The sequence below is a fragment of the Coenobita brevimanus genome, chromosome 68, assembly GCF_032717465.1.
Source record: "Coenobita brevimanus isolate Jiangsu-jjx chromosome 68, ASM3271746v2, whole genome shotgun sequence".
Taxonomy (NCBI): Eukaryota; Metazoa; Arthropoda; class Malacostraca; order Decapoda; family Coenobitidae; genus Coenobita; species Coenobita brevimanus.
In genome coordinates this window covers 32,127,009-32,152,679 of record NC_137021.1, presented here as the reverse complement: position 1 = coordinate 32,152,679, position 25,671 = coordinate 32,127,009, and the positions used below count along the sequence as shown (strand labels likewise).

General features: G+C 40.8%; 1 protein-coding gene across 1 annotated transcript in view; it reads left to right on the top strand.

The window, feature by feature from the left end:
* LOC145405880 (putative neural-cadherin 2) overlaps positions 1-5,373 on the top strand; it is a 167,812-nt gene extending 162,439 nt beyond the window's left edge. Inside the window, exons 14-15 of the mRNA XM_080277137.1 lie at positions 4,245-4,581; positions 5,239-5,373. Of these exons, the coding sequence (XP_080133263.1) occupies positions 4,245-4,581; positions 5,239-5,373 (472 nt within the window). The remainder of the gene's footprint in view (positions 1-4,244; positions 4,582-5,238) is intronic.
* The last annotated feature ends 20,298 nt before the right edge of the window (positions 5,374-25,671 follow it).

The following is a 25,671-nucleotide window of genomic DNA, read 5'->3' as shown; positions in this document are numbered from 1 at the left end:
CGATCCGCGTTTAAAGGGTTAATGAAAGTGATGTTCAGCCTTCGTACAATATTCATTTTTCTAGGTCAATCCCATGTCAGTTAGCCTCCTCTCACCTTAAAACTTACTAACTTACATTGCTTTCATCACCATGATTATATCCAGTCTTTCCATATGATCACGCATAGGCTATCCTAGCACACTTACTGTAGCTCCATCATCAATAGACTTCCTTAACCCGCGGTGTCCCGTCGACGTTCTTTAACGTCCACACGTTTTGTCACTGCCAATCCCATCGATGTACATAAACGCGAATCAATTGCAAGGTCCCTAATTTGCACAATTTTCAATTTTTTTTGTGAGTGATTTTTGGTACATATACACATGACACCTTCCTCTACAAGATGCCAGGCAGGGACAATGCCTTACCCAGCATGACCTCCTCCCCCCCCCCTGCATGCCATTGTCTCAGCAATTCACCTGTTATCAGTGACCTGGCCAGTAAAGCCATGTCATGCCACGGTACGAAATTTAGGGCCAGAGTGATTCCTCAATCAATGACAATGTGGAGGACAAACTTTACATAGCATTAGAAGAAGAAACAGTCAGAAATGATGATCAGGTAATGTGGCAAAAAAAGGTCAGGTATGGTGATGAGTTAGTGAGTGAAACAATGCTTATAATGCCTATATTACTGCTTGAAAATCAATATACTCTTGTACTACATAATATAAATTCGTACCAAGTAAATAAATAAATACCGTTTATGAGTGGTGTAAAGTAGTTATCCTCCCATAGAACTCGTTTTCTTTGTGCCAGCCTGTTAGAAAACCCAGTAAGGTAAGGAGGTACTCCTACCTGTATCAAGTATTTTAAACCTCAGGTGAGCGATTTCTCTATGAATTTTCGATGTTTCTCACCAAAAGCGGAGGTTTGAGCCAAAAAAAAAAAAATTCCAAAAATGGTTGGGATTGGGGGGTCATTGGTTGAAAAGTGGTGGGGATGGGGCAGGTTAATCCGCATCTTTCACGAATCACATTATATATTGATTATTCTCTCCTCTCTCTGCACTCCAAGCATATTCCTCCATCTCTGCTGCACAACTCTATATTCTTCATTTTCACATGACACCACAGTCTGACACCGAAGTGGTAATGTCGGCATTATAATTTTATCTAGTCCTATTGCAGCTGTCACTCTCAGACGAAGGCCTTCATAGTACCAGCTACTTTCCTCCCTGTGCAACTCTACTTTTCATTGTCGTTCCACATTTACTTTTTCTTCCCTATTTCCGTACCCATGTACATAGCCCACCAGTGCCAAAGGTTACTGTGTTAGGGATGTTGCTGGAAGAGCACTAAGCGAACTGCCCTTCCCCTATTGGCTCAAAGTCGTGAAGCTCACAGGCCCGTACCCTGGGGTTCCCACTTTTATTAACTTTTGAAAGTGCCTAGTTCCATCCTATATTCAGGACGCTGGGCGCAGATGGGTTAAAAGAATTAACTGTCAGATTTGTCAGTGTTTAAACTCTCCTCCCAGTTCACTGTCACATCACACTTGATGCCAGCTTCTCTCTTGACAGCCCTCACCTTACTCTTATTTGCTGTACATAACTCACATCACAACGGTCACAGGCATTATGAAAACTCTGCAGCAGTCTGCGAAGATCTTGTTGACTATTGGTAAGTTAAACAGTATAAAAATAAATATTATAATAATATAAGAAGATTAATAACAACAACAACAACAACAACAACAATAATAATAATAATAATAATCCTGGCTTCTTTTTTTTTTTTTTACGTGTCCGACCCTGGGCAAAGGCTTCAGTGCCTATTCCCAAGTCCATTAGTCCTCCTCGGGGCCCAGTAGTCCTCCTACATCTCTACATGTCACCACTTCGGCGCTAACACCCACCGTCCATATTGAATGCATGCTAGGGCTGTCTCATACAGGACTGGTGTATTGGTATTAGCGGGGGTACTTTTATGACATGTCGGGGGGTCATCTGGTAGATCAGAAAAGTTTGCCTTTTATGAAATTCAAATCCTTAAACTGTTCCCTGCCTCAGTCCATTAGGACTGCAGGCCGCCTTTCAACCGATTCGAGAGTGACCAACGCCACTCATCCCTGAGTGGCATAAAATGTGCAATAAACCCGAACCACCCTTTGGATGTAAACCTACACAGGCTCAATCCGATTGGAGCGCTGTAATTACCCACTAAACCACCAGGCGCCAAAATTTGGTTATATGGTTACCACCCAGCATTGTAAATGGTTTCCTGGTGTACAGGAAACCATTTGGCTTGTCACCCAGTGTAGAATCACCCATAGGCAGTAGGAAGAGGAAAGAATGAAGGAAAGAAAGACAGAAGAGGGAGTGTAAAGTCACCCGTAGGCAAAGGGAAGAGGAAAGAATGAAGGAATAAAAAGACAAACGAGGAAGGAAGGAGGAGAGGAAAGGGGAGACACCCACAGCAGCACTACATCGAGTGAGTGGATGGTGAACGCCCCCACCGACCACCAAATAATAATAATAATAATAATAATAATAATAAAGATCTTCCGTCTCCAGCGGAAGACCTTGTTATTCTGCTCTTCCTTATTATTATTATTATTATTATTATTATTATTATTATTATTATTTCAAACGTTAATAGCTTAGACGTTTGATTTTCAATTTCGTTCATATTCTCTGGAAAAATGTACCGCTAGTTGACGCTTCCAACGCAGTATTCATTTTTCAATAATCTAATCCCGGCGTCGATTAAACATCATTATTCGAAAAGAAAATTACGTCATTTTGTGCATGCAAAAACTCAGAAACGAAAAAAAGCTATTGCAACGAGATTCTAGATTTGGGTTGTCTAGACATCGTACTTGAACTGCATATATTACTGTTTGACCGGATGTGCTGCACACACACACACACACACACACACAAAAGCTCGCTTGAAACTGAAATATAGAGGGGTAGAAACTTTTTTTTTTTTTTTCGACAGGTAATGTTTATATCTATTAACGTGTAAACATTTTGTTATAACATACTGAACAAAAGTTGTGCTGTTTTATGAGATCTTTCATTTGATATCAAGAAAAAGGGGCAGGCCCATTATGTTAAGGAGCTACGGTCCCTAAAACGTTTTGTTGAAGAAAAGTTGCCTTGCTTAATTCTCTTATGCTTCAGCAGTCATCATAAAATGAACTTCAGCTTAGTAAATCCAACTCACAACGATTCAACAACTTTGTTCTTGAGGGAAGACCTAATTGTTGCTCCAGCAACAAACAATGCTTCTAGTTATTTTTATTATGAGATAATGATGATGGTGTTGTGATAACAAAAACAACAACAGCAGCAGCAACAACAACAACAACCAGAGAAACAGCGCCCACAGAGCGCATACCGTCGCCAACAACTGTACCAGACACCTCTGATCACCATCAAAATTTATCTGGAGGCCCCCTAAAGGGGGAATCACACCAGCCGCGAGCCAATACATATCCTGCGCTGCTCGGAATATGACCTTGGCCTTGAACTACTTTCGCCAATTTCGAACTCATACAAGATTTCCATCCCTACTACACACCTGTAAAATTTTGTGATGATATCTTAAGAAGTTGGGAAGTTATCGTGCTAACAGACACAAAGACCTTGACCTACTTTCACCAACTTCGAACTCGTGATCTATTCTTTTCCTACTTCACACCTGTAAACTTTTGTGGTGATATCTTCGGTGGTTTCAAAGTTATCGTACGAACAGAAACACACACAGACACACAGACAGACAAACTGAAAACAATACCAGGTTCGCTACTGCGGCTGGTAATCAGCATTTCCTTGTCCCATGCCCCACATATCCACAAACATTCGTTGAAATCCATCGATAGCTTTTTGAGATATCATATGGACAAATTGACAAACAGGGATGAATACATAATTTTCTTCATCTTTCGTTGGCAGAGGTAACGACACTAGTAGTACTAGTAGTAGCAGTAGTAGTAGTAGTAGCAGCAGCAATAGTAGTGGTTATTGTAATTATCATCCAATCCTGTGTTGCCCCATGAGCCACAGACAGAAGGAAGAGGAAAGAATGAAGGAAAGAAAGACAAAGGAGGAAGGAAGGAAAGAAGGAAGGATGAGAAGACGGCAGGCATGCGAGAGCTGCACTACCTCGAGTGAGTGGATGGTGAGCGCCCCCACCTATCATTAGTAGTAGTAGTAATAATAATGATAATAATAATAATAATAATAATTCTCTTTCCAGGTGCATTTGCCCAGGTGGTTCTTCAGGTCCTCGTTGTAAAATTCTAAGCCGAAGCCTCAACGGGTCTGGGTGGACGTGGGTGCCTCCCCCTGCCCCGTGCCTCCCCTTCACCCTTTCCCTCCGTCTGCTGCTTCGACGTCCATACGCCCTCGTCCTTTACTCCGGGCCCCTATCACCCTCTCCCCCACTCACCCCATCCCCTATGGTGGCGGTGCAAGTAGTGGAAGGACGGCCAGAGGTGATTGTGGAGGGGGCACGAGGAGCGTTGAGGGTGCAAGTCAACACCACGCTTCACATGGACTCCTGGCACACACTTCATTTCCACTTCACCTCTCAGGTCAGCACGCACAGTCATGGACAAAATTTCATGCTTATTCCACGTCACCTGCTTTACATTTAGGGTATATCCGTCACTTTTCTTAGTGAAGAAACATATCCAATAGAAATGTCTATGGGAGGATCATACCAATCGTCTCTCAGCTTATGAGTATTAACCAGCAAACTGAGATGAGAAGTAGGCTACAATGGATGAAACACTAAGAGAAAGGTTATCAACCAAGTACAGACTCCCAGACAAGCATCGACCTCCAACTCCGTAGACCCGATGACTCTGTATATGTGATGATTCATCAAGGTCTTTCATAAATGTCAGGGTGAATTGTTGTGCTTATTTTGAGACATCATTATAAGCAAACTTCGATAACACTGTCGTTTTATCATAATGGCTATGCAAACATATCTCTTGGCAAGGGAAGTGCAAAAACCGTGGAGTTCACATCACAAACTTATTTTCTTCCAAATTACAATAAATTACGACTGATGTTCATCTTTACTGCCTAAACGTACCATGCCAATGCCTAATGGCTGTCGGATGAGTTATTTTGGGTGATAATGTCATCGGCAAATTTCAGTTACCACAGCGGTTAACTGGAGATGCATACAGAATGTTTCTGCATGAAAATTTGCCAATGCTTCTTGAAGATATTCTACTCAGGACTTGTTGACTATGTGGTTCATGCATGATGAAGCTCCAGCACATTTCGCCCGTCAGACTGTCAACTACCTAGATGACGTGTACCCTAACAGGTGGATAGGGTGCAGCAGCACTGTTCCTTGGCATGCTCGTTAACCTGATCTCAATCCTCTTGATTACTTCATGTGTGGCCATCTAAAGAGCATTGTTTATGAAACTGAGGTCCACACGCAAAATGAACTGTGTGTTCGAAGTACGTGGGGAACACTTTGGGCATTTGTAATTTATTGTCATAAAAAAAAAAAAAAAAACTATGATATGAAATCCGCGGCTGTTTCTCTTCCCTTTCCAACAGATGTTTGCATTGCCATTAGGTGAAAACAACGGTGTTATCGGAGCTTACTCATAGAGTAAAAATTTCTTTAAATAACCTCAAGAGTTCACCCTGACATTTATGAAAGACCTTGACGAATCACCCAACATGTACACGGCATGATATGGACGCCAGGTTTGATAGGGTTGGTGTCTCCAACCATGGTCTACACCTTTCTTTCTGTTTCCGTTCACCTTATAATCATCACAACCACCTACTCTCACAGTATACAACAAACAAAGGTGATTTTTTATATACCATATGCTAAACCACTAGTGGTATCTGTAAGCTCGGTGATTCATGCTCCATTCCTCCCGACATGTGGGATACTAAGAAGTAGTATAACCTCCCTGTGTTTATATGAACAAAACATATTGTCTAATCCTCATACGCAGTATACAGTTAAGAATTATTGAATATTCATTCATTTTGAAGCACTCAGAGGTGAAGTAATATGTCATATCAAATGCCAATGACACTGCGAACTACTGTACAGTAGTAGTATTTCCTTTCAACGTTAATGAATCTTTTGGAAGTTTTTCTGAGGTGTCATTCGAAACAATGTCAAGTGCACCCATGAGTTTCACAGTCTGCACAGAGACCACATGTATAACGAGGCATTATCATCGTCCTTCAGTAAATTAGCCGAAACTCTACCAAAGATGGACACTGTGGCACAAGAATTAAAGCCTGTGGTTAACTGATAACTGGCAACTCTCCCATACAACCAACATAATCTAGGTTTGTACACTTTATGTTCGGAAGGCTTCGTCCTATCAGTCACGCTGTTTCCATGATGAAAATGGCAGAAACTTTTTGTTTACGCTGTACATTAAGGTATTCAGTGAGGACTATAACCATAAAATTTTATTCGGTTGTTCTCTCCGACCACAATGAAGGGGTTTCTCCCAAAGTGAATGATATTATTTGGCGGTAACTGGAATAAAACAAACCAGAGAACGAAAAATGAAACAGGTTGTGAGGGATTTGACTCCCAATACTTTTTCAAAGTGATCCAAAAATATTAAGTTTTCAGAAGCTTTACGTATATTACAAATTATATTCGAAATACTCCGTCGTGATCATGATATTTGCAAAGAAGCTGCAATCTAAATAGAAATGGATATTTTTTTTCTTATCACAATATATCGTCCACTTGTAGCAACCGTGCCTCAGTGGGTTAGAGCGCTCCGTTCTGACCGAAGGGTCGGAGGATCGAATCCACCCAAGGGTCATTGGTAGACATCAGGAAGGGCATCCGGTCATAAAAAGCTACACGCTCCAGTCCAAAAGTCCCCTACCCAGGGGCAACGCCTTAGCCCTTCGGGGATACCTGGCGTAAAACCAAAAAAATAAAAAAAATAAATACATTAAAAAAAAAAAAAAAACATCATCCACTTACTTGATGCACTGTAGTGCTACCATCATGTGGCTGTACACTTAGTGACAAGCTAAATGTTTTCTACCCTTGGACACATCTTCCTGCGTTAGGTGGTAATCATAAACAAGGCATGAAATCAGTAAAACTAGACAGGTAATCCACCAGTCTAACAGATTTAGATACTGAATAGTTTCCTGTGATTCCAGGTAATCTTATCATTTACATATTGCATGAATTTATACTGGGTTTACAAACATACTCTGGATAATATATAATATTTACATTACATATGTGAATTCAGTCTTACATAATGAGAAACATGTAGTACTAAATGCACAAAGACAAAAGTAGTGTCGCTGTTTTGTCCGAATATTAATACAGTGTAACAAGTGAAACATTATGAGAGCTCTAGTACAATTCTATATTCGTGATCGGCAAGCCTGATCTCCTCAAGCTTCATATCTGCTGCTGATGGGATGACAGTACAAATGAACCCCGATGTGATCTATATTCGGTCAGCTGATGATCTGCCCGTTCCATCTTTCCTCTTATCACGAAAAGTCAAGTAGAGTTATTATAATATTATACTTTCGTATGGAGGTGGAGAGGGCAAGCAATACACACCCAGATACTATGGAGATGATAAAGGACATGATACACTTTTCTTTTTCATTTTTTTTTTTTTTTTTAGGGGGAAACAATCCTGAATAGATAGTGTAAACAAGTAATGTAGGCAGAACCGAAGAAAGTTGAATTAGGCGATTTCTGGAGGAAGATGACAGAGAGCGGTCATCGCTCAGGTCGCCCTGGTGTTACCACACCAATACAGGACCAGGAAATATATACAGTGATAGAAGGCAACCTTAAAAGCAGTGGTTATGATTTAAGAGATGAATAGCACCTACAGCAGAATGAAGCACACGAATGCTGTGCGAAGGCTTAGGTCCTCTGGGTAATGTGTTCGAACACCAGCCTGTGGGATTCATTTCACCATCCGTAACAAAACTTCGATAATCATTTCCAGTAACCCTGCCCTCCTATATAAAATTATAGTTTGGAAATATTGTTTATAACACCGACAGGTACTCACAATTACATGTCATAATCATCAACAGAAACTAAGTAGCTGTAAAGTGAATAAAGAAGGAATCAGAATCGGAATCAGAATCAGAATTATATTTCCATTATTACAATGGTTATTCACTTCATAGAGGGCATATAATAACTTATATATATATATATATATATATATATATATATATATATATATATATATGTATATATATATATATATATATATATATATATATATATATATATATATATATATATATATATACAGTAAGCCCCCGCGTTTGGCGATCCAATTAGTCTGGCGAAACTACCGCCAAATTCGATTTTCGCCAAACACGAGTTCTTTTTACCATATAAATTGCCTATAAAGTGCCTCAATCAGTCTTTGGTCATTGCCAAAGTCCCCCTTTTGACCCCTAAAACACCATCTTTCGAGCTGAAATAAAATCTTTTGCCTTCACATATTAATACACATGTAGAAAACAAACCAATAAACAATAAATAAAGCTAATAAGACATGATATAAAGGTTGTAACTAACCGTAAATAGAGTGAAGATAGGCTTGCTTGGCTGGGGACGTCGGAGTGGCAGTGGGGGCAGCTTAATTGCTACCACCACTTTCCTCATCACTCTCCCCCTCCTCCCCCATAACCCCCTTAGCAACCATTTGTCTCGCTTGATCATCCACTTCATCGAAGCCAGAAAAGTCAGCATCCATCTTAAAGAGGGCAGCGAAGCTTGGCTGGGGAGGTTGGGGAGGTTGGGGTGGCTGGGGAGGTTGGGATGGCTGGGGAGGTTGCGGCTGTTCTTGTGGCTGTTCTTGTGGCTGCTTTTGGGGCTGTTCTAGTGGCACATCGAGTGGGGGGGGGGGTTATCAATGATTTCACAGTTATCATCGTCTACGGGAATGGTGGCAATGACGTCTTGGATATTGCGTTGTCTGTCCAGATTCTCTAAGAAAAACTTTGTTATTTTTGCCTGCTTTGAAATTTTCAATTTTTCTTGATATTGTTCAACGTGCGGCCGCCAGGGGACCGCCAAGTTTGAATTCAAATCGCCAAGCGCGCATTCGGTGGTCCGTGGCCACCCTACCGCCAAAAGTGAGTTTCGCCAAGTTGAAATTCGCCAAACGAGGGGGCTTACTGTATATATATTGTTACATAGCCTATGATTTCATCATCCTTTGTGTAATTTTAACGCACAGTATGCTGCATGTTTGATCACGAGCGTGTTCTGCCTCAGTTCCCCCCTTCTACCGTTATAGTAGAGTAAGTCGTCCTTTCTGTTGTCCAGAGCGGGATTGTCAACTCTATGTCCCCATGGCTTCATTTGCGCGTCCTTCTTACAAGTTGTATCAAGCTCTGCCGGCCCCTATATAATGAGCTCAGTCTCTGCATCATTGCCACTTAGATCTGCTCCTCATTTTGTTCACATCTCTGTCCTCCCCTGTACAGATATTATTATTGTGAGTGCTCAAGAAATCTCCAAACATCTAGTAGCTGTGTGTAATTTGAGTATAACTGTTGCATTTTTTCTTGTACTGTATAGCATAAGTTTGGTTTGTGGGCCTAGTGAAGTTTTTGTAATTCATGTAGGGATCTTTATGTCCATCATTTTTAATAATATTTTGTATCTGTAATAATTTATCTTGCATTAACTGAGCATTACCCAGTGTTTTCATTTTATCAGGGCTGACTTAGATAAATTTACTCTTGCTAATTTCGTGTTAATAGAGGCTATTGCAGTTAACCATATATTTAACCTGTTTATTTGCCATTACATTATCCTTATGAGTTCTGAATGTTTTGTTGTTAGTTTAAGCATTAAACTTTAACTTGTAATTTTACCTAACTCTTTTGTTTTGAACCTGGAACTTTACGGGACAGTAGTGACTCTTCGTATTCTCACTTAAAGTGTACGTTATCTTTCTCTGTTCCGTAACATAAATTTGGCGACCTCATATCAGGATATTCAGGATATTATCATAAGGATATTGCTTGATATTTTGTGACTGTTACTTATTAATTATGTCTACTATCACTACACTTGATGAAGCCAAAGATTTTTTGTCAAATGTGCAAACAGTGTGTGATATAGAAAACAGAACAAAGAATGAACTTAAGCTTGTTGCTCAACAATTGGGAATTGCTGTTCGCTCTCATCATTCTAAAGATCAAATTGTTGACATGATTAATGAAAGTTTGTTTAATGTAACTCCTCCAAATGAGCAAACGCAGATTGAATTAGCTAAGTTACAGCTAGCCCTGCAGGAGGCTCGTGTGAAGGAAGCTGAATTTCAAGCGCAGGCTAAGGAGGCTGAATTTCAGGCAAAAGCTAAGGAGGCTGAATTTCAGGCAAAAGCTAAGGAGGCTGAGGCACAAGTTGAAATTGCTAGGATTCAGGCGGACCATGAGTATCGCATGAAACAAGGTGGAACTGGATCATCTAGCTCTGATGATTTTGATGTGGCTAAAAATGTTAAACTTGTCCCTCCTTTTAATGAATCTGATTTAACAAAGTATTTTCAGTTGTTTGAGAGGGTAGCTACAGGTTTTAATTGGCCTAAGGAGTATTGGCCAGTACTCCTTCAAACTGTTCTCACCGGTAAAGCTCAAGTAACTTATGCATCTTTGCCTCAGGATCAGTCTGATAATTATGATGTAGTTAAGAGCTTGATTCTTAAGGCCTATGAGCTTGTTCCTGAAGCTTATAGAGTAAAATTTAGGACAACTTACAAGCAAGATAAGCAATCCCATGTTGAGTATGCAAAAATCAAAGAAGATTTGTTAGAGCAGTGGTTAAATTCTAAGAATGTGGATTCTGATTTTGACAAATTTAAGCAGATGATTTTGCTGGCGGACTTCAAAAGGTGTATTTATAAAGATGTAAGCCTATATCTTGATGAGAAAAGAATAGATAATTTGTCTGATGCTGCAGTTTTAGCTGATGAGTATGTTCTCACTCACAAGAGATATTCTAGAGAAAAAGGGAAAGCTGAGAGTAAGTACGTTGCCTCTACTCAGAGTACAGGTAACAGGAAAGAGAATAAGGATGATGTTTCTCAGGAAGTAAATACCAGCTTCACCTCTAGATTTCAGAAAAGTAAATGTACTTATTGTAGTAAGCTTGGTCATACTACGGAGAGATGTTTCAGGAGACAGCGTGATGTGAACAAAAAGGAGTCTTTAAATATTCAGTCAATTGGTCTAGTGTCCACTCTTGAGAGTTCCCAGAATTCTTTAACTGAGTTAACTGAACCTGCTTTGAGGGGTAACTTAAATTCTCATGATGGAGCTCCTCTTTTGAGCAGTAACGTGGGTGACACTCTCAAGAGTTCATGTGCTAATTTCCTGTCTGATGGTTTTGTCAGTCCTCTGGACAGTAATGACAGGAAATCAGTTAAAATATATCGTGATACAGGTGCTTGCCAATCCCTTATGCTGACCAGTGTTCTAGGCTCTAATGTTAATTCCTCTGATGAAACTGTAATCTTACAAGGTGTAGGGAATAATTACTTCTCTGTCCCTCTGTGCAGAGTGAATTTAGAGTCTGGTTTTGTTAATGGTTCCGTTATGGTTGGGTTGGTTGAGACACTCCCAGTGTCAGGTGTAACTTTCTTACTTGGAAATGATATTGGTGGAAGTCAAGTGTGTCCAGCTCCACAGTTATCTAGTGAGCCAGTGGCTGTGTCCCAGGATTGTGATGTCCCTGATGTGTTCCCTGCATGTGCTGTCACTAGGGCTAAGTCTAAAGTTACTAGTGATTTAGAGGATAATGATGATGATGATGTTATCCTAGCTGACACTTTTCTTGCTAATTTGGACCACTCACCAGATGAGGCAGTACCCCGTAGTGTTGATAATTTGTCTCGTCAAGAGTTGGTTGAGTTGCAGGTTGCTGACCCTGAGTTGAAAGGTCTAGCTAACTCTGCTTACAGTGAAGAAGAGTCAGCCGGTGCTTCTACTTGTTATTATGTAAAGTCAGGAGTACTTATGAGGAAGTGGAGACCCCCAACAGCATCAGCCGACTGTGAATGGGAGGTTGTACATCAAGTTGTCATCCCTCTTGTTTGTAGGCAGGATATCATTCGAGTGGCTCATGATACCAGTTTGGCAGGACACCTTGGAGTGAGGAAGACTGTGGCACGCATTTTGAAACACTTCTACTGGCCAGGTATCTTCAGGGATGTTTCCTGGTATTGTAAGTCTTGTCACACCTGTCAAGTTGTGGGGAAGTGTAATCAGACCGAAAAGGTTGCACCTCTAGTTCCCATTCCTCCTTTTGAGGCGCCTTTCACCCGTGTGTTGGTGGATATTGTGGGCCCTCTTCCTAAGACTTCTTCAGGATTTTCTTATGTGTTGACCATGATTGATATGGCTACTCGTTATCCTGAAGCCATTCCACTTAGAAACATCTCAGCAAAGAACGTGGTTAAGGAAATGCTAGGGTTCTTCACAAAGTTTGGTTTGCCCAAGGAGGTACAGTCAGACCGGGGAAGTAATTTCATGTCAAACGTTTTCAAGCAGTCTCTGAAAGAGTTGGGCATCACCCAGATCACGTCTTCAGCTTACCATCCCCAGACCCAAGGAGCGTTGGAGAGATATCATCAAACACTCAAATCGATGCTCAAGAAATACTGTTTGGAACATCAAAAAGACTGGGATAAAGGTCTTCCATTCGTTGTGTTTGCTGCAAGAGAATCTCCAAATGAATCACTGGGCTTCTCACCTTTTGAACTACTGTTTGGCCATGAAGTAAGAGGACCCCTTAAGTTACTCAAGGAATGCTGGCTGTCGGAGGAAGATGACGTCAACCTGCTGGAGTATGTGATGAAGTTCAAAGAACGGCTGTCCACTGCTTTACAGCTGGCGAGAGAGAATTTAGGAGCTGCTCAGGAGAAGATGAAGACTTGGTATGATAATAAGTCCAGGTTATGCCACTTTCAGCCAGGAGATCAGGTTTTGATTCTGCTACCAGTTCATGGGCAACCTCTTCAAGCCAAGTTTAGTGGCCCTTATTTCGTGGAGAAGAAACTCAGTGATGTCAACTATGTCATCGCCACACCAGATCGTAGAAAGAACAAGCAACTATGTCACATCAACATGCTAAAGTTATATCACAGGCGGGACGAAAATAACCCAGTCTGCACTGTAGCTGTTCCACCCAAGTCTGCAAGTGAAGCTCTCCCATGCAGTATGAGCCTGAGTGATAGTTTGGGGAAGAATCCTGATATCATGAATGATCTCCAGACTAAGCTTTCTCATCTACCTCCCGAGGAAAGGCAGGAGTTTTCGGCATTACTGCAGGAGTACCCACAAGTGTTCCGTGCCACTCCAGGAAGAACCACTGTGTTGATGCATGATGTCGATGTTGGAGACACAAAGCCAATTAAATTGCCTCCTTACCGTGTGAACCCAGTGAAAGTTCCTCTTATCCAGCAGGAGCTTGGCTACCTGTTGGACCACAAGATGATTGAGCCCTGTCAGAGCGAGTGGAGTTCTCCTGTCACTCTGGTCCCTAAGCCAGGTGGGTCACAGCGGCTTACATCGACTACAGACGTGTTAATCAGATAACCAAAACAGACACTTACCCTCTCCCTCGTGTGGAAGATTGCATAGACAAGATCGGAAAGGCTAGGTACATAAGTAAGTTTGATTTGTTAAAGGGATACTGGCAAGTACCTATGACTGAACGTGCTAGGGAGATCTCATGTTTTGTAACACTAGGAAAGGCTTTTGCATGTTCTGTAATGCCGTATGGTATGAAGAATGCACCAGCCACATTTCAGAAGCTCATGAATGTTGTAACAGAGGGTTTGGCAGGGTGTGTTGTTTATATTGATGATGTATTAATCTTCAGTGACAACTGGAAAGATCACCTATGCCATGTCAGTAAATTTCTTGACCGTTTAGTTCATGCTAATCTTGTAGCTAATTTATCAAAGTGTGAGTTTGGTCAAGCTAAAGTTCAGTACCTTGGGTATGTAATTGGTGATGGACATGTTGCACCACCAGGAGCTAAGGTTCAGGTTATAAGTGATCTTCCCAGACCTAAAAGTAGGAAAGAGCTACAAAGATTTTTGGGAATGGTAGGTTATTACAGGAGATTTGTTCTTAACTTTTCTATTCTTGTATCACCACTTACAGACCTACTGAAAAAGGGAGTTGAATTTGTCTGGACCGATAACTGTGAATCCTCTTTCAACAAACTTAAAGCTATTCTATTAAGTCAGCCAGTGCTCACAACTCCAAATTTTGCTAAGCCTTTTAAGATGGCTGTTGATGCAAGTGATACAGGAGCTGGGGCTGTTTTGCTGCAAGGGGATGATCAGGGTATTGAACACCCTGTATCTTATTACAGTAAGAAGTTCACTCCACCTCAAAAGAACTACTCAACTATTGAGAAAGAGCTTTTGGCCTTGATTTTGGGTTTACAGCATTTTTCATTTTATTTGTGTTCTGGTTTTGACCCCATAGTCATTTATACCGATCACAACCCACTGAAATTCCTTAGTAAGTTTAAAGATAAAAATCAGAGATTGACAAGATGGAGTCTACTTCTTCAGGAGTATCTATTAGACATACAACATGTCAAGGGGAAAGAAAATGTTATTGCAGATTGCTTATCTAGACTTTAGACAGATTGTTTTAGAGTAATAAGAAATTTCCTTTGTAAATTTCTTTTTCTTTGTGGGGAGGTGTTACATAGCCTATGATTTCATCATCCTTTGTGTAATTTTAACGCACAGTATGCTGCATGTTTGATCACGAGCGTGTTCTGCCTCAGTTCCCCCCTTCTACCATTATAGTAGAGTAAGTCGTCCTTTCTGTTGTCCAGAGCGGGATTGTCAACTCTATGTCCCCATGGCTTCATTTGTGCGTCCTTCTTACAAGTTGTATCAAGCTCTGCCGGCCCCTATATAATGAGCTCAGTCTCTGCATCATTGCCACTTAGATCTGCTCCTCATTTTGTTCACATCTCTGTCCTCCCCTGTACAGATATTATTATTGTGAGTGCTCAAGAAATCTCCAAACATCTAGCAGCTGTGTGTAATTTGAGTATAACTGTTGTTGCATTTTTTCTTGTACTGTATAGCATAAGTTTGGTTTGTGGGCCTAGTGAAGTTTTTGTAATTCATGTAGGGATCTTTATGTCCATCATTTTTAATAATATTTCGTATCTGTAATAATTTATCTTGCATTAACTGAGCATTACCCAGTGTTTTCATTTTATCAGGGCTGACTTAGATAAATTTACTCTTGCTAATTTCGTGTTAATAGAGGCTATTGCAGTTAACCATATATTTAACCTGTTTATTTGCCATTACATTATCCTTATGAGTTCTGAATGTTTTGTTGTTAGTTTAAGCATTAAACTTTAACTTGTAATTTTACCTAACTCTTTTGTTTTGAACCTGGAACTTTACGGGACAGTAGTGACTCTTCGTATTCTTACTTAAAGTGTACGTTATCTTTCTCTGTTCCGTAACAATATACTGTAACGAACGTGTTGTCATAGCAGGGAACAGTATTAGTAGAAATGTTACTGTTTAAACTGAGTGTTTAAAAGAAAAATTTCCTGCTGTTTTCTAAAGGAATATATTGTGTGGGTACTGGAAACATTGGATGGGAGACTGTTCCAGAATTTAGGTCCAGCCACTTTAAGTGACTTTGCTCCGATGCTAGTGTTTGTTTTGGGGACGTACATATGTTGTTGTTGTCTTGTATTGGCAGCACTGACTTCATGTACTTTAGGGAGCGAGAATTGCCAGTTCGGAGCTGTTTTGTTTATTATGTTGTAAACTGCTATTCCTAAAGCATACTTATATATTTGATGAAGTTTTAGCCATCCTAGTTCTTATGTACAGGGTGTAACATGATCGTATTTAGCGATACCGCCTACTGCTACTTTAGCGGCGAAGTTTTGAAGTTTTTGTACCCGTTCTAGTTGTGTTAAGTTAGTCGCACCCCATATCATTAAGTCATAATTGATAATACTTAATACTAGTGACTGTACTACAGTTATTCTTGTGGTCTTCTTAAAATTATCCTTTATGTGATTAATGTACATTAGAGTATTAAAACCCTTTTTACTCATTTCGTCAGTATTTGTGGAATGTCTTAGTATTGTCGAAGTACACACCTAAGTTTTAAAGGAACTGCTGGGAAAGATTTGGGTACCATCAATCTGCATGTGTCTCGTGTGATCTGTGACAACAGTCCACTCATACCTATAAACACACACTGGGTTTTATTGGTGTTTAACATTAAACCATTAGTGTGAAAGTATTCTTTAGCACGAGATAAGGTGGACTCACATCTATGAACTAATTCACTTATGTCGTCAATGCTGCCAGTGTGGATAAACTGAGTGTCGTCTGTGTACTGTATTATCTGACAGTCAGTTATTAATTGTGAGAAGTCTGTAGCACCAGTCGAACAGGGCAGTACTCCCGAGGTTGATGGCAAGCTGGTGACAGGGAGAGCTGGAGCTCCCGTTTCACCAGCCCTCAGGACTTGATCCTGACCATCTCCCTTTTCTGAACATTTTCAGTGCATTCATTTACACAGAGAGTAGGCCAGCATGCTCTCATGATACCTATACCTTCTACTGTCTACACCACACTACATGCGCATAACATATCACACCTTCTATTCACATCTTTAGTAATGGCCGCTGCAATCTCACAATCAAATTAGGTGGTATCTCGGATTGCCACCACCGGCAGGGTAGGGCTGGAGGCACAGGGTCCTCCCGGTCGCTATCAAGCGACTGTGCCAGCAGCGACTGTTGCTATTTCCGGGAATGCTCGTCGGCGAAGAGGTGACGGTGCGGCCTTATTCTTTACCAACATCCGCGGCCTTACCACAAATTTAAACTCAGTTCATTTTTTCCTTCAGTCCATATCCCCTTTGGCCCTTTTCCTCACAGAACCACAAATCTCACCCTCTACCGATATATCTCCATTTTGTTTTCCCGGTTACCATCTCCTTACAAACTTTCGAAACAAGGGCGGCACCTGTTGTTATATCAAATCCCAATATGCAGTTGATACTATTTTAAACTTCACTTCATCCAGTTTTGATTACTCATTATATAAATTAAATTTCCAAAACATTACCAAATATATCTGTATAGTTTATCGTTCCCCCAATGCTTCTTCGGAACCCAGTGTATTTGATTCCATATCCACTCAGTTGAGTAACCTTGACCTTGCCCTTGGCAATGAAATTACCATTTTGGGTGATTTTAACATACACAATGTTGAATGGTTATTGCATTCTGCCCGGACTGACGACGCTGGTCTAGAATGCGAGCTGTTTGCGGAATCGTTTAATCTCACCCAGTTGGTAAAGCAACCAACCAGAATACCTGATAATCCTGACCATAATGCCCATCTCTTGGATTTATTCTTGACAAATAATCCAGATCAATACAGGATAGAGGTACTGTCACCACTTGGATCCTCTGACCACAATCTCATCAAAGCCTCATTAGTTAACCCTCCTACACCTCCCCATTCCGAACCTGTCAGGGTGACCCGATGGCACTTTGACAGGGCAGACTGGGATGGATTTAGAAATTATCTTGCTGATGTTCCATGGCAGTCTTTCTTCTCTAATGATCCCAATTCTACCCAGTCCCACATTTGTGACTTAATACTAGCTGGTATGGATTTATTCATACCAAGTCAACAATTCACTAAAAGATCAAACTCTCCAAAATGGTTTGATGGCAATTGTGCCAGAGCAACAGCCCAAAAGTCATTAGCATATAACTCTTACTTAAAATCAAAAACACCTGAATCACTCTCCCAATTTAAAATTGCTAGAAATCATGCAAAAGCAGTATTAAATCTATCTAAATCAAACTTTCTTCAAAAGCAAGCATCAAAACTACTTAACAACCCTAATGACAATAGAATATTCTGGTCAACTCTTAATTCTTTCAATAATAACTTTAACAAGTCATCTTCCATTCCCCCACTAAAATCTTCAGATGGCAATATTACAAATGACCCACGTGGGAAAGCAGATATCTTTGCTAGTACCTTTGCAAGAAACTCTACCATAGATGATACCAGCCAGAATGTCTCAGTACTGGAACTTGATTCTCCCGAAATTGCCCCACTTAAAATACAGACAAGATTTGTAAAATCCATCCTAGACAATTTACCTACCAACAAAGCTCCAGGTCCAGATGGAATTCCGCCAATTGTTTTGAAAAAGTGTTCCCTGAACTTGCCTCTGTCCTAGCTAAATTATTCAGACTATGCATACGTACTTCTTTATTCCCAAATTCATGGAAAGAAGCCAATATCCACCCAGTTCCGAAGAAAGGAAGTTCGTCTGACCCCTCCAATTACAGACCAATAGCTATCACATCTTCACTTGGTAAGGTATTTGAAACTTTAATTAACAAGCATATTGTTAAACATCTTGAATCCAACAACTTAATTAATGATAGACAATACGGTTTTCGCCACGAAAGATCCACCATTGACATACTCAATCTCTTAACTCATACCATCCATCAATCAATTGATCTTTTTGGAGAAACTCATGCAGTAGCTCTTGATATCTCTAAAGCTTTCGACAGAGTATGGCACCGTTCCCTGCTGTCCAAACTCCCTTGCTATGGACTAACGTCTTTTGTTCCTTTGATTTCTTCTTATCTTAGTGACAGGAAAATAAGAGTAAAAGTAGATGATGTATATTCGAATTTCCACTCAATTAACGCCGGCGTGCCGCAGGGATCAGTTCTGGCGCCAACCCTATTTCTGGTTCATATTAATGATCTCTTATCTGTCACTCACAATCCCATTCACTCATATGCGGATGACTCAACACTACATAGTTCATTCACACTCAGACATCCATTTACAAAGTCTCATATCTCTACCTCTCAACTCAATACAGCCATCTCCATAAATCAAGATCTATCTACAATCAGTGAATGGGGACAAAACAACCTTGTCTCTTTTAATGCTAGTAAAACTAAATATATACAGTTTACTAATAGACAGATATTGCCAGATTCGTACATTACCTTCAGTGCTACTAATATTCCCATCTCCAAAAGTATTGAAATTCTTGGTGTCTCACTTAACAGTGCCCTCAGCTGGACCTCTCATGTCAGATCACTTGCTAAAACCGCCTCAAAGAAACTTGGATTATTGTACAGAGTCCGTAACTTCTTCGCAGATGAGCAGTTAGCTATAATTTATAAGAGTCATGTGCGCTCTCAGCTTGAATATTGCTCACCCTTGTGGAATGGTTGTGGAGAGGTTGCATTAAGACAACTAGACAAAATTCAGAATAAAGCTGTTAGAATCATTAACAACCCTGCCATTACATATAAACTACCTCCCCTGCAAGTAAGAAGGAATGTTGCCTCCCTTGCATTATTTTACAGATATTTTTTTGGCAAATGCTCAGACGAAGTTGCGTCCATGGTGCCACCTCTCCATGCCTTCCCTCGTGCTACACGGGCATCTGGTAGCGCTCATGACTGGAATGTCACTCAACCATATTGCAGAACTTCTGCCTATCAGAATTCTTTCATTCCCCGAACTGCATCTCTCTGGAACTCGCTTCCCCAGAGTTGTTTTCCTCCAAATTTCAACCTACAACTGTTCAAGTCTAACTGTTACAGATATTTAATGAACAGAGGACACCAGTAATCTGGTGTATGGATTATTTTTTTTTTCTCCATTTGTTTTTCCTTCCTCCGTTCTGTTATTTAAAAAAAAAAAAAAAAAAACATACATAATAAATAGAATAGGGCCGAGAACAGACCCCTGAGGTACTCCATACAAGATATCAAGTTTGTCTGAGACAAAATTGCCAATTCGGACAGATTGAGTTCTCTTACTTAAGTAGCTTTTAAACCAGAAGGAATCTACATTTGCTTTTAGACATTTATTAATTAATACACTGTGACAAACACTATCAAAAGCCTTGGAAAGATCACAGAGCACAATCAGAGATACTTTTCTATTGTCCAGGTTTTCATATAGCTTACAAGAGAGTGTTAAAAGAGCAGTTTCTGTAGAGAGATTATGTTTAAAGCCATGCTGAAAATTACTGAGGAGATGATTCCCTTCTAAGTGATCCATAAGTTGCGATGCTACAATCTTTTCCAGTATTTTGGAAAGTATAGGTAACAAAGATATTGGACGATAGTTGGAAGCTTCACCCACATTGCCTGATTTAATAATGGGGTCCACTATGGAGTATTTCCATGCTGTAGGGAAAACTCCAGTTACGATTATGGTGTTTATTATGCAACTGAGGTATGGGATTATCACAGGAAGAGAATCTCTCAAGTAGCGTAGCTGAATACCGTCTGATCCACAGGAGTTAGTATTTTTTAGATGCTTTATCATAAGAATAATGGTATTAATATTTACGGGTTCAGGTCGAAACATATGATTCGCATTGGTAGGGCCGTTTGATTCATTATTATTGTGTTGTGGTATGCTGTTATCAATATCCTAAATATTGTTGAGACTTCTCAAAAGTGTTCTTTCCCACATTTGCAAAATATCTGTTAAATTTGTTTACCTTGAGTACATCTTCAGCAGTGTCATTAGTGAGAAGTTTACTGTTATTTTCCTTAGCATTAGGAACCAATTCTCGTAAGGTTCTCCATGTGGCTTCAGTATTACCTTTGGTTTCCTCTAAACTTTTATTGTAATACTCTGATTTAGCTTTGCGAACCTGCCCTCTAACCTGCTTTTTCAATGTTTTATATTTGTCTTGTAAGTCTACATTATTTCTATCACTTTTAAGATTATATCGTACATTGTCTCTTTCTTACATCAAAGCCCTTATGTCACCTGTTATCCAAGGGCAGAGGGGTCGTCAACATAGTTGAATATTGTAACCTGCGTGTCAGTATTGTCAGTTGTAAACATCTTATTTAGACTTGTACTCTCTTCTGTTAGTAGACTGCACATAACCTCAGGGGAGTAATTTCTTAGTTGTCGTGATCAGCTGCAGGACAGAGAACTGTTTCGGCATGAATTACTAAGTTAGGCTTGTTAGTTACAATGATATCTAACAAAGTAGCAGAGATGGGTGTTATTCTTGTGGGCTTATCCATTAACTGGTATAGTTTCATATTGGAAATAATTTTGTTTAGCTTACTGTGTTTAGATAATAGGTCATCATTAAGATCACTGAGGACATAAAAAGACTTACCGTATTTCATAGACGAATGAAATTAAAAACGTCTGTAATATAATCAAAAGTTAGTGAATTAGATTTTGGGTGTCAGTACATGCAACCAATGATGATTGAAGGCAGCTTACGATACTGTACCGTGACCCATATATCTTTCACCCCCTCTGATCTATCTATAGGTACATTAATGGGATTAACAGTTAGAACATCTTTTATGTAATTACATACACCACCTCCTCTGCCCTTGTCACATCTAAAAACTTGGTAATTTGGAATGGAAATGTGGTTATTTGGAGTTTGTGAGGTAAGCCAAGTTTCACTTACACATAGCGCATCAATGTCCCTTTCACTGATTAAAAGTTCAATTTTTTCCTTATTTGCTATGAGACTTTGTACGTTTTGGTGTTCGAATTTCAGAGCATTAATTACCTTTTGTTCCCATTCTCCATTTTCTTCCTCGCCAGACCCTAAGGGTTGTAGTAATGGCATCCTTTCCATTTGTGCCCTAGCATGTGGCAGAAATTGAACCTCAGCCGGTGGTCAAACCTGCAGTTAGCCTGGCGATGGTAAAATTCACCAAAATTATGGCTTCTTCGCCTACTGCCAGAGTGGGTGTGTAGGGGGGATTTCTGGTAAACAGTGAAGTCTTGGCCGTGGCTGTTGTTGTTGTCCCGGCCCCCTTCACCAGGGCCATGGCCATCTAAGGGTGTGGAGGAAGCCACGCCGCTCATGCTGGGCCTTCATTGCTGGAGATCGTCCTCGTATTTAGAGTGGCACGTCGGGTGTGCAGGGAGGAGAGGGGGAGAGTAGTAGCAACTGTCAGGGCTGGCGGGTCGCGAAGGAGCAGGGAGTGGCCTTGATCGGGCATCAACTAGTTCAGGTGTGCGTGGCGATGGCTTATAGGAGTTGTGGGGAGGGGAGTTGTGGGGAGGGGGGTACCGCTGGGTCTGGCCACTCTGTAATACTCCCTGCCTGCTCCCAGTGGGGTGAGACATGACAGGAGTGTGGTGCCGACCTGCTTTATGCTGTGGCCAGGTGTTCCTAGGTGAGTGATAACGTCCCCCACCATAGTACCCCTCTTTATCCTGCCTTCGTCCTTGGTGCTGGGGTGGTGGGGGGCTGGGAAAAAGAAGTGTCTTCCCCTTTACGGGGTTCGATCCCGAGCTGTCAGTAACTCGTCCCAGTTATCTATAGTTGTTGGCTGTTGTCTCTTCTTTTTATATTATGGGTATCCTGATTGTAAGGAACTGGTTACACCTGTAGTTAAAGTGCCAGGTAGCTGTACTCTACTTCATCTACTTCGTCTACCCTGATTTCAGGACAGTTCTTTAGCGAATTGAACTGCAGTGTTCTTGACAGGACAGTAAGGGAGAGAACACACGAGAAATGGTTCTTCATATCTCTCTCTCTCTCTATCTCTATCTATCTGTCTATCTATATATCTATATCTCTATCTCTATCTATCTATCTATCTATCTATATATATATATATATATATATATATATATATGTTATATATATATATTTATATATACTGTATATATACTAGGGTGTCCCAATTTTTTTTGTTCCAGAAGTTTGTCATGCACACACCCCTAATTTGTTCCATTTGTGAAATCATGCCAGCAAGATGAATTTCACTCGTATTCTTTAATTTTAAGGGTCCCCTCACACCATGTGTTTCTATTGCTGAATGGCTACCCTCTACCTTATAATATTTATCCAGGAGAGCCGCATTCTTTTCCTGCCTTACAGACACCACATGATGGAATCTGTAATCACCTCAGTCTTTGACCTGTTCTTCAGGTCTTCTGGCCTTGAAATTGTGCTGCTCGCTCACTTCAAATCCCAGTGGGAGTTCATCGACCAGAAGCAGGCTTTTTCATTCGATGGTGATGGTCCAAGCAACATCCTTTTGGAATGGGTGGCTTTGAAAAAAGAGCAGATTGTCCACTTCAATGAAGAATAGCTTGAAGTTGGCCACCCAAGAGACGATTACTGTGAGTTCCTGATCCTCACTTTGGTATTCCTCAATGGTCATGGCAAACGAGATCTAACGGTACAATCATCCAGGAGCATACCACCAGGTCAGGTGGATGGCCAGAGGCATTTCCTGTCTCAAAATGTTCATCATCCGGAGCCAGTTCCACCTGACCACTTATGAGGTCCGGTCACTACGCAGGATAAACGTTTTTGCCGTCACCATTGACCCCCAGAGGTGGTTCAAGGCTCCACTGATGGTGGACAAGCCCGTCAAACGACCTGGAGCTGTCTGAGGACCTAGAGTGGTACAAGGCAGTGGATCATGATGTAGGTGCTGCCGCACTGACGAAATTCTGGGGCCACCTCTGGTACCTAAGCGAAGATTTAGCCAGACTTGCTATGTTCTCTCCGAAAACCACCGATGCAGAGAAGACTGCCATGCTCCAAAACCTGCACTAGAAGACCGAAAACCCAAAAGATTTTCGTCGGCTGGAGGGAAAGAGGGCCTTGACTGTGAGACGGTCGGATTTGAGCACCTTGGTCATGAAAAGGACTCAAAACCTTTTTCATTGCCTGAAGCTGCCACTTCCAAAAAACTCCAAAGATCTCAAACGATCACCATCGTTTCTGTGAACGATGCAGCAGAACAGGCGATGAAACTGGCAGAAGATTTCAAAGAGGGCCTGACAAAAAATGAGGAGGAACAGCAGCTTGTGTACCAAGTCTTCGAATACCACCCCCAGCAGTTCCCCTCAGCAGACAAAAAGATCCTCTGTCCCCTGAAATGAAATGTGCCATTAGGATGAATTTCCATTTAATAAATTTGCTTTTTGAAAGAATTTCCATTTCCTTTAATTTAGTCATCAGAAAGAATTTACATTTCATTCTTTCATTCTAGAATGATTAATGCTGAGCATTTCCGTTTGTTCATAAAGGGTCGGATAAACAAGGTCGATGAGAGGACCCTTCCTCTCCTAAGAGATCAATGAAATTTCTCCCATTTTTTTTCTTTCTCCAAGTGTAATTAATTAAAGGGGTGTTCGATTTGACTCTTACAAATTTTTATTTTCACATGTAAGGCTGAGAACCCTAATATATACATAAAGTAAAAGTACCAGTCCGAAAAACAAAGTTTATATGTCAGTGTCACTTAGTTACCAAAAATACGCTTGCATCCATAGGCTCTTCTCCTGGAGAAAAGGGCATCTTATGTCTGTGCTGCCAACCATCCTTATGACACAACACAGAGCTCACCAGAACTTGCATCTTTCAGCACAAGTTTTCACCAGATATGAGGAAGCAACTTTTGTCTTTGACCGTACGTATACAGTAAGTTGGTAACAGAGTGTAACTCGGACAAAAAGAAAGGGGGCAGTGAAGTTACAGTTAAGTCAATATTAATAAATGTAACACTGTAAGGAAATTGAATCCGTCATCACCTGATTATCCAAATGTTTTGGTTATCTAGTGGAGCTCTGTACCAAGTCACCAATATCACCGTCAGACTCTGTTATGTTCAAAATCTTTGAGGATTTTCATCAGAAACTACCCATATCATATCATTTTCATTTACCTCATTTCACCATCTTCAGCAACAGATTTCTGTGCATGTCATCTCTGCATGACTTTATAGTTTGGCACCTTGACTGTTTACCACCAGTATTCCATAAATCAGCTTATTCAGCGGTATCAAAGACTCTAATTGGAGTGGAACATAGCTGAATGCAAATAACATTGTGTGAGCTGAGGAAAAACGAATTTTCTAGTTTTTGATCTGCTTATCACAGATGAAGCCACATCAACTTGGAGAGCATAGTAAGCTCAAATGAAAGGGAAAAAAGGGGGGAATATAAATAATTATAAGCCCGTCACAAGTACTTTATATTTTAGTGTGGAGTAGGACTAGTACGAGTACTGTTTCGGTAATACATTGACTTTCAGGATGGAACATTTCGTAGTCTGACACCGTATCTGGTAGTACCAGACGAATAGATTGCGGCCAATTTCAAATCAAAATATAACCAACCGGATGCTTGGTGGTCAAGTGGGTTAGGGAGCTCCAGGTGGATGTGCTGATTGGGAGCCTACATATGGTGGCACTGTGCAACTTCTGTGGAGCAGCAATGGCGTTCACCTGGGAGACAAATCTCCTAATACTGCACTGCGCTTTACTTTGGAAAGTATTCTGGTCTGACCCTAGTGAGGCACCGTCTGCCAGAAGCGGGCCTCGAATCACTAAACCCTTTATATACTGCACTGTACTTGTAGGACAGCACCAAAAAACCAGTTTCTTGCTTGTGGCCAACAGGACTTCTTGGCCATATAGACTGGGGTTACACAACAACAACAACGTTTGAGGGGTAAGTATGAATACAAGCCTCGAAGTCCCCTGAGGGGGGGGGGGACAAGCAAAGCCCACACCATCAGCCCCTTTCCTGGTGACGAACAAGTGAAGT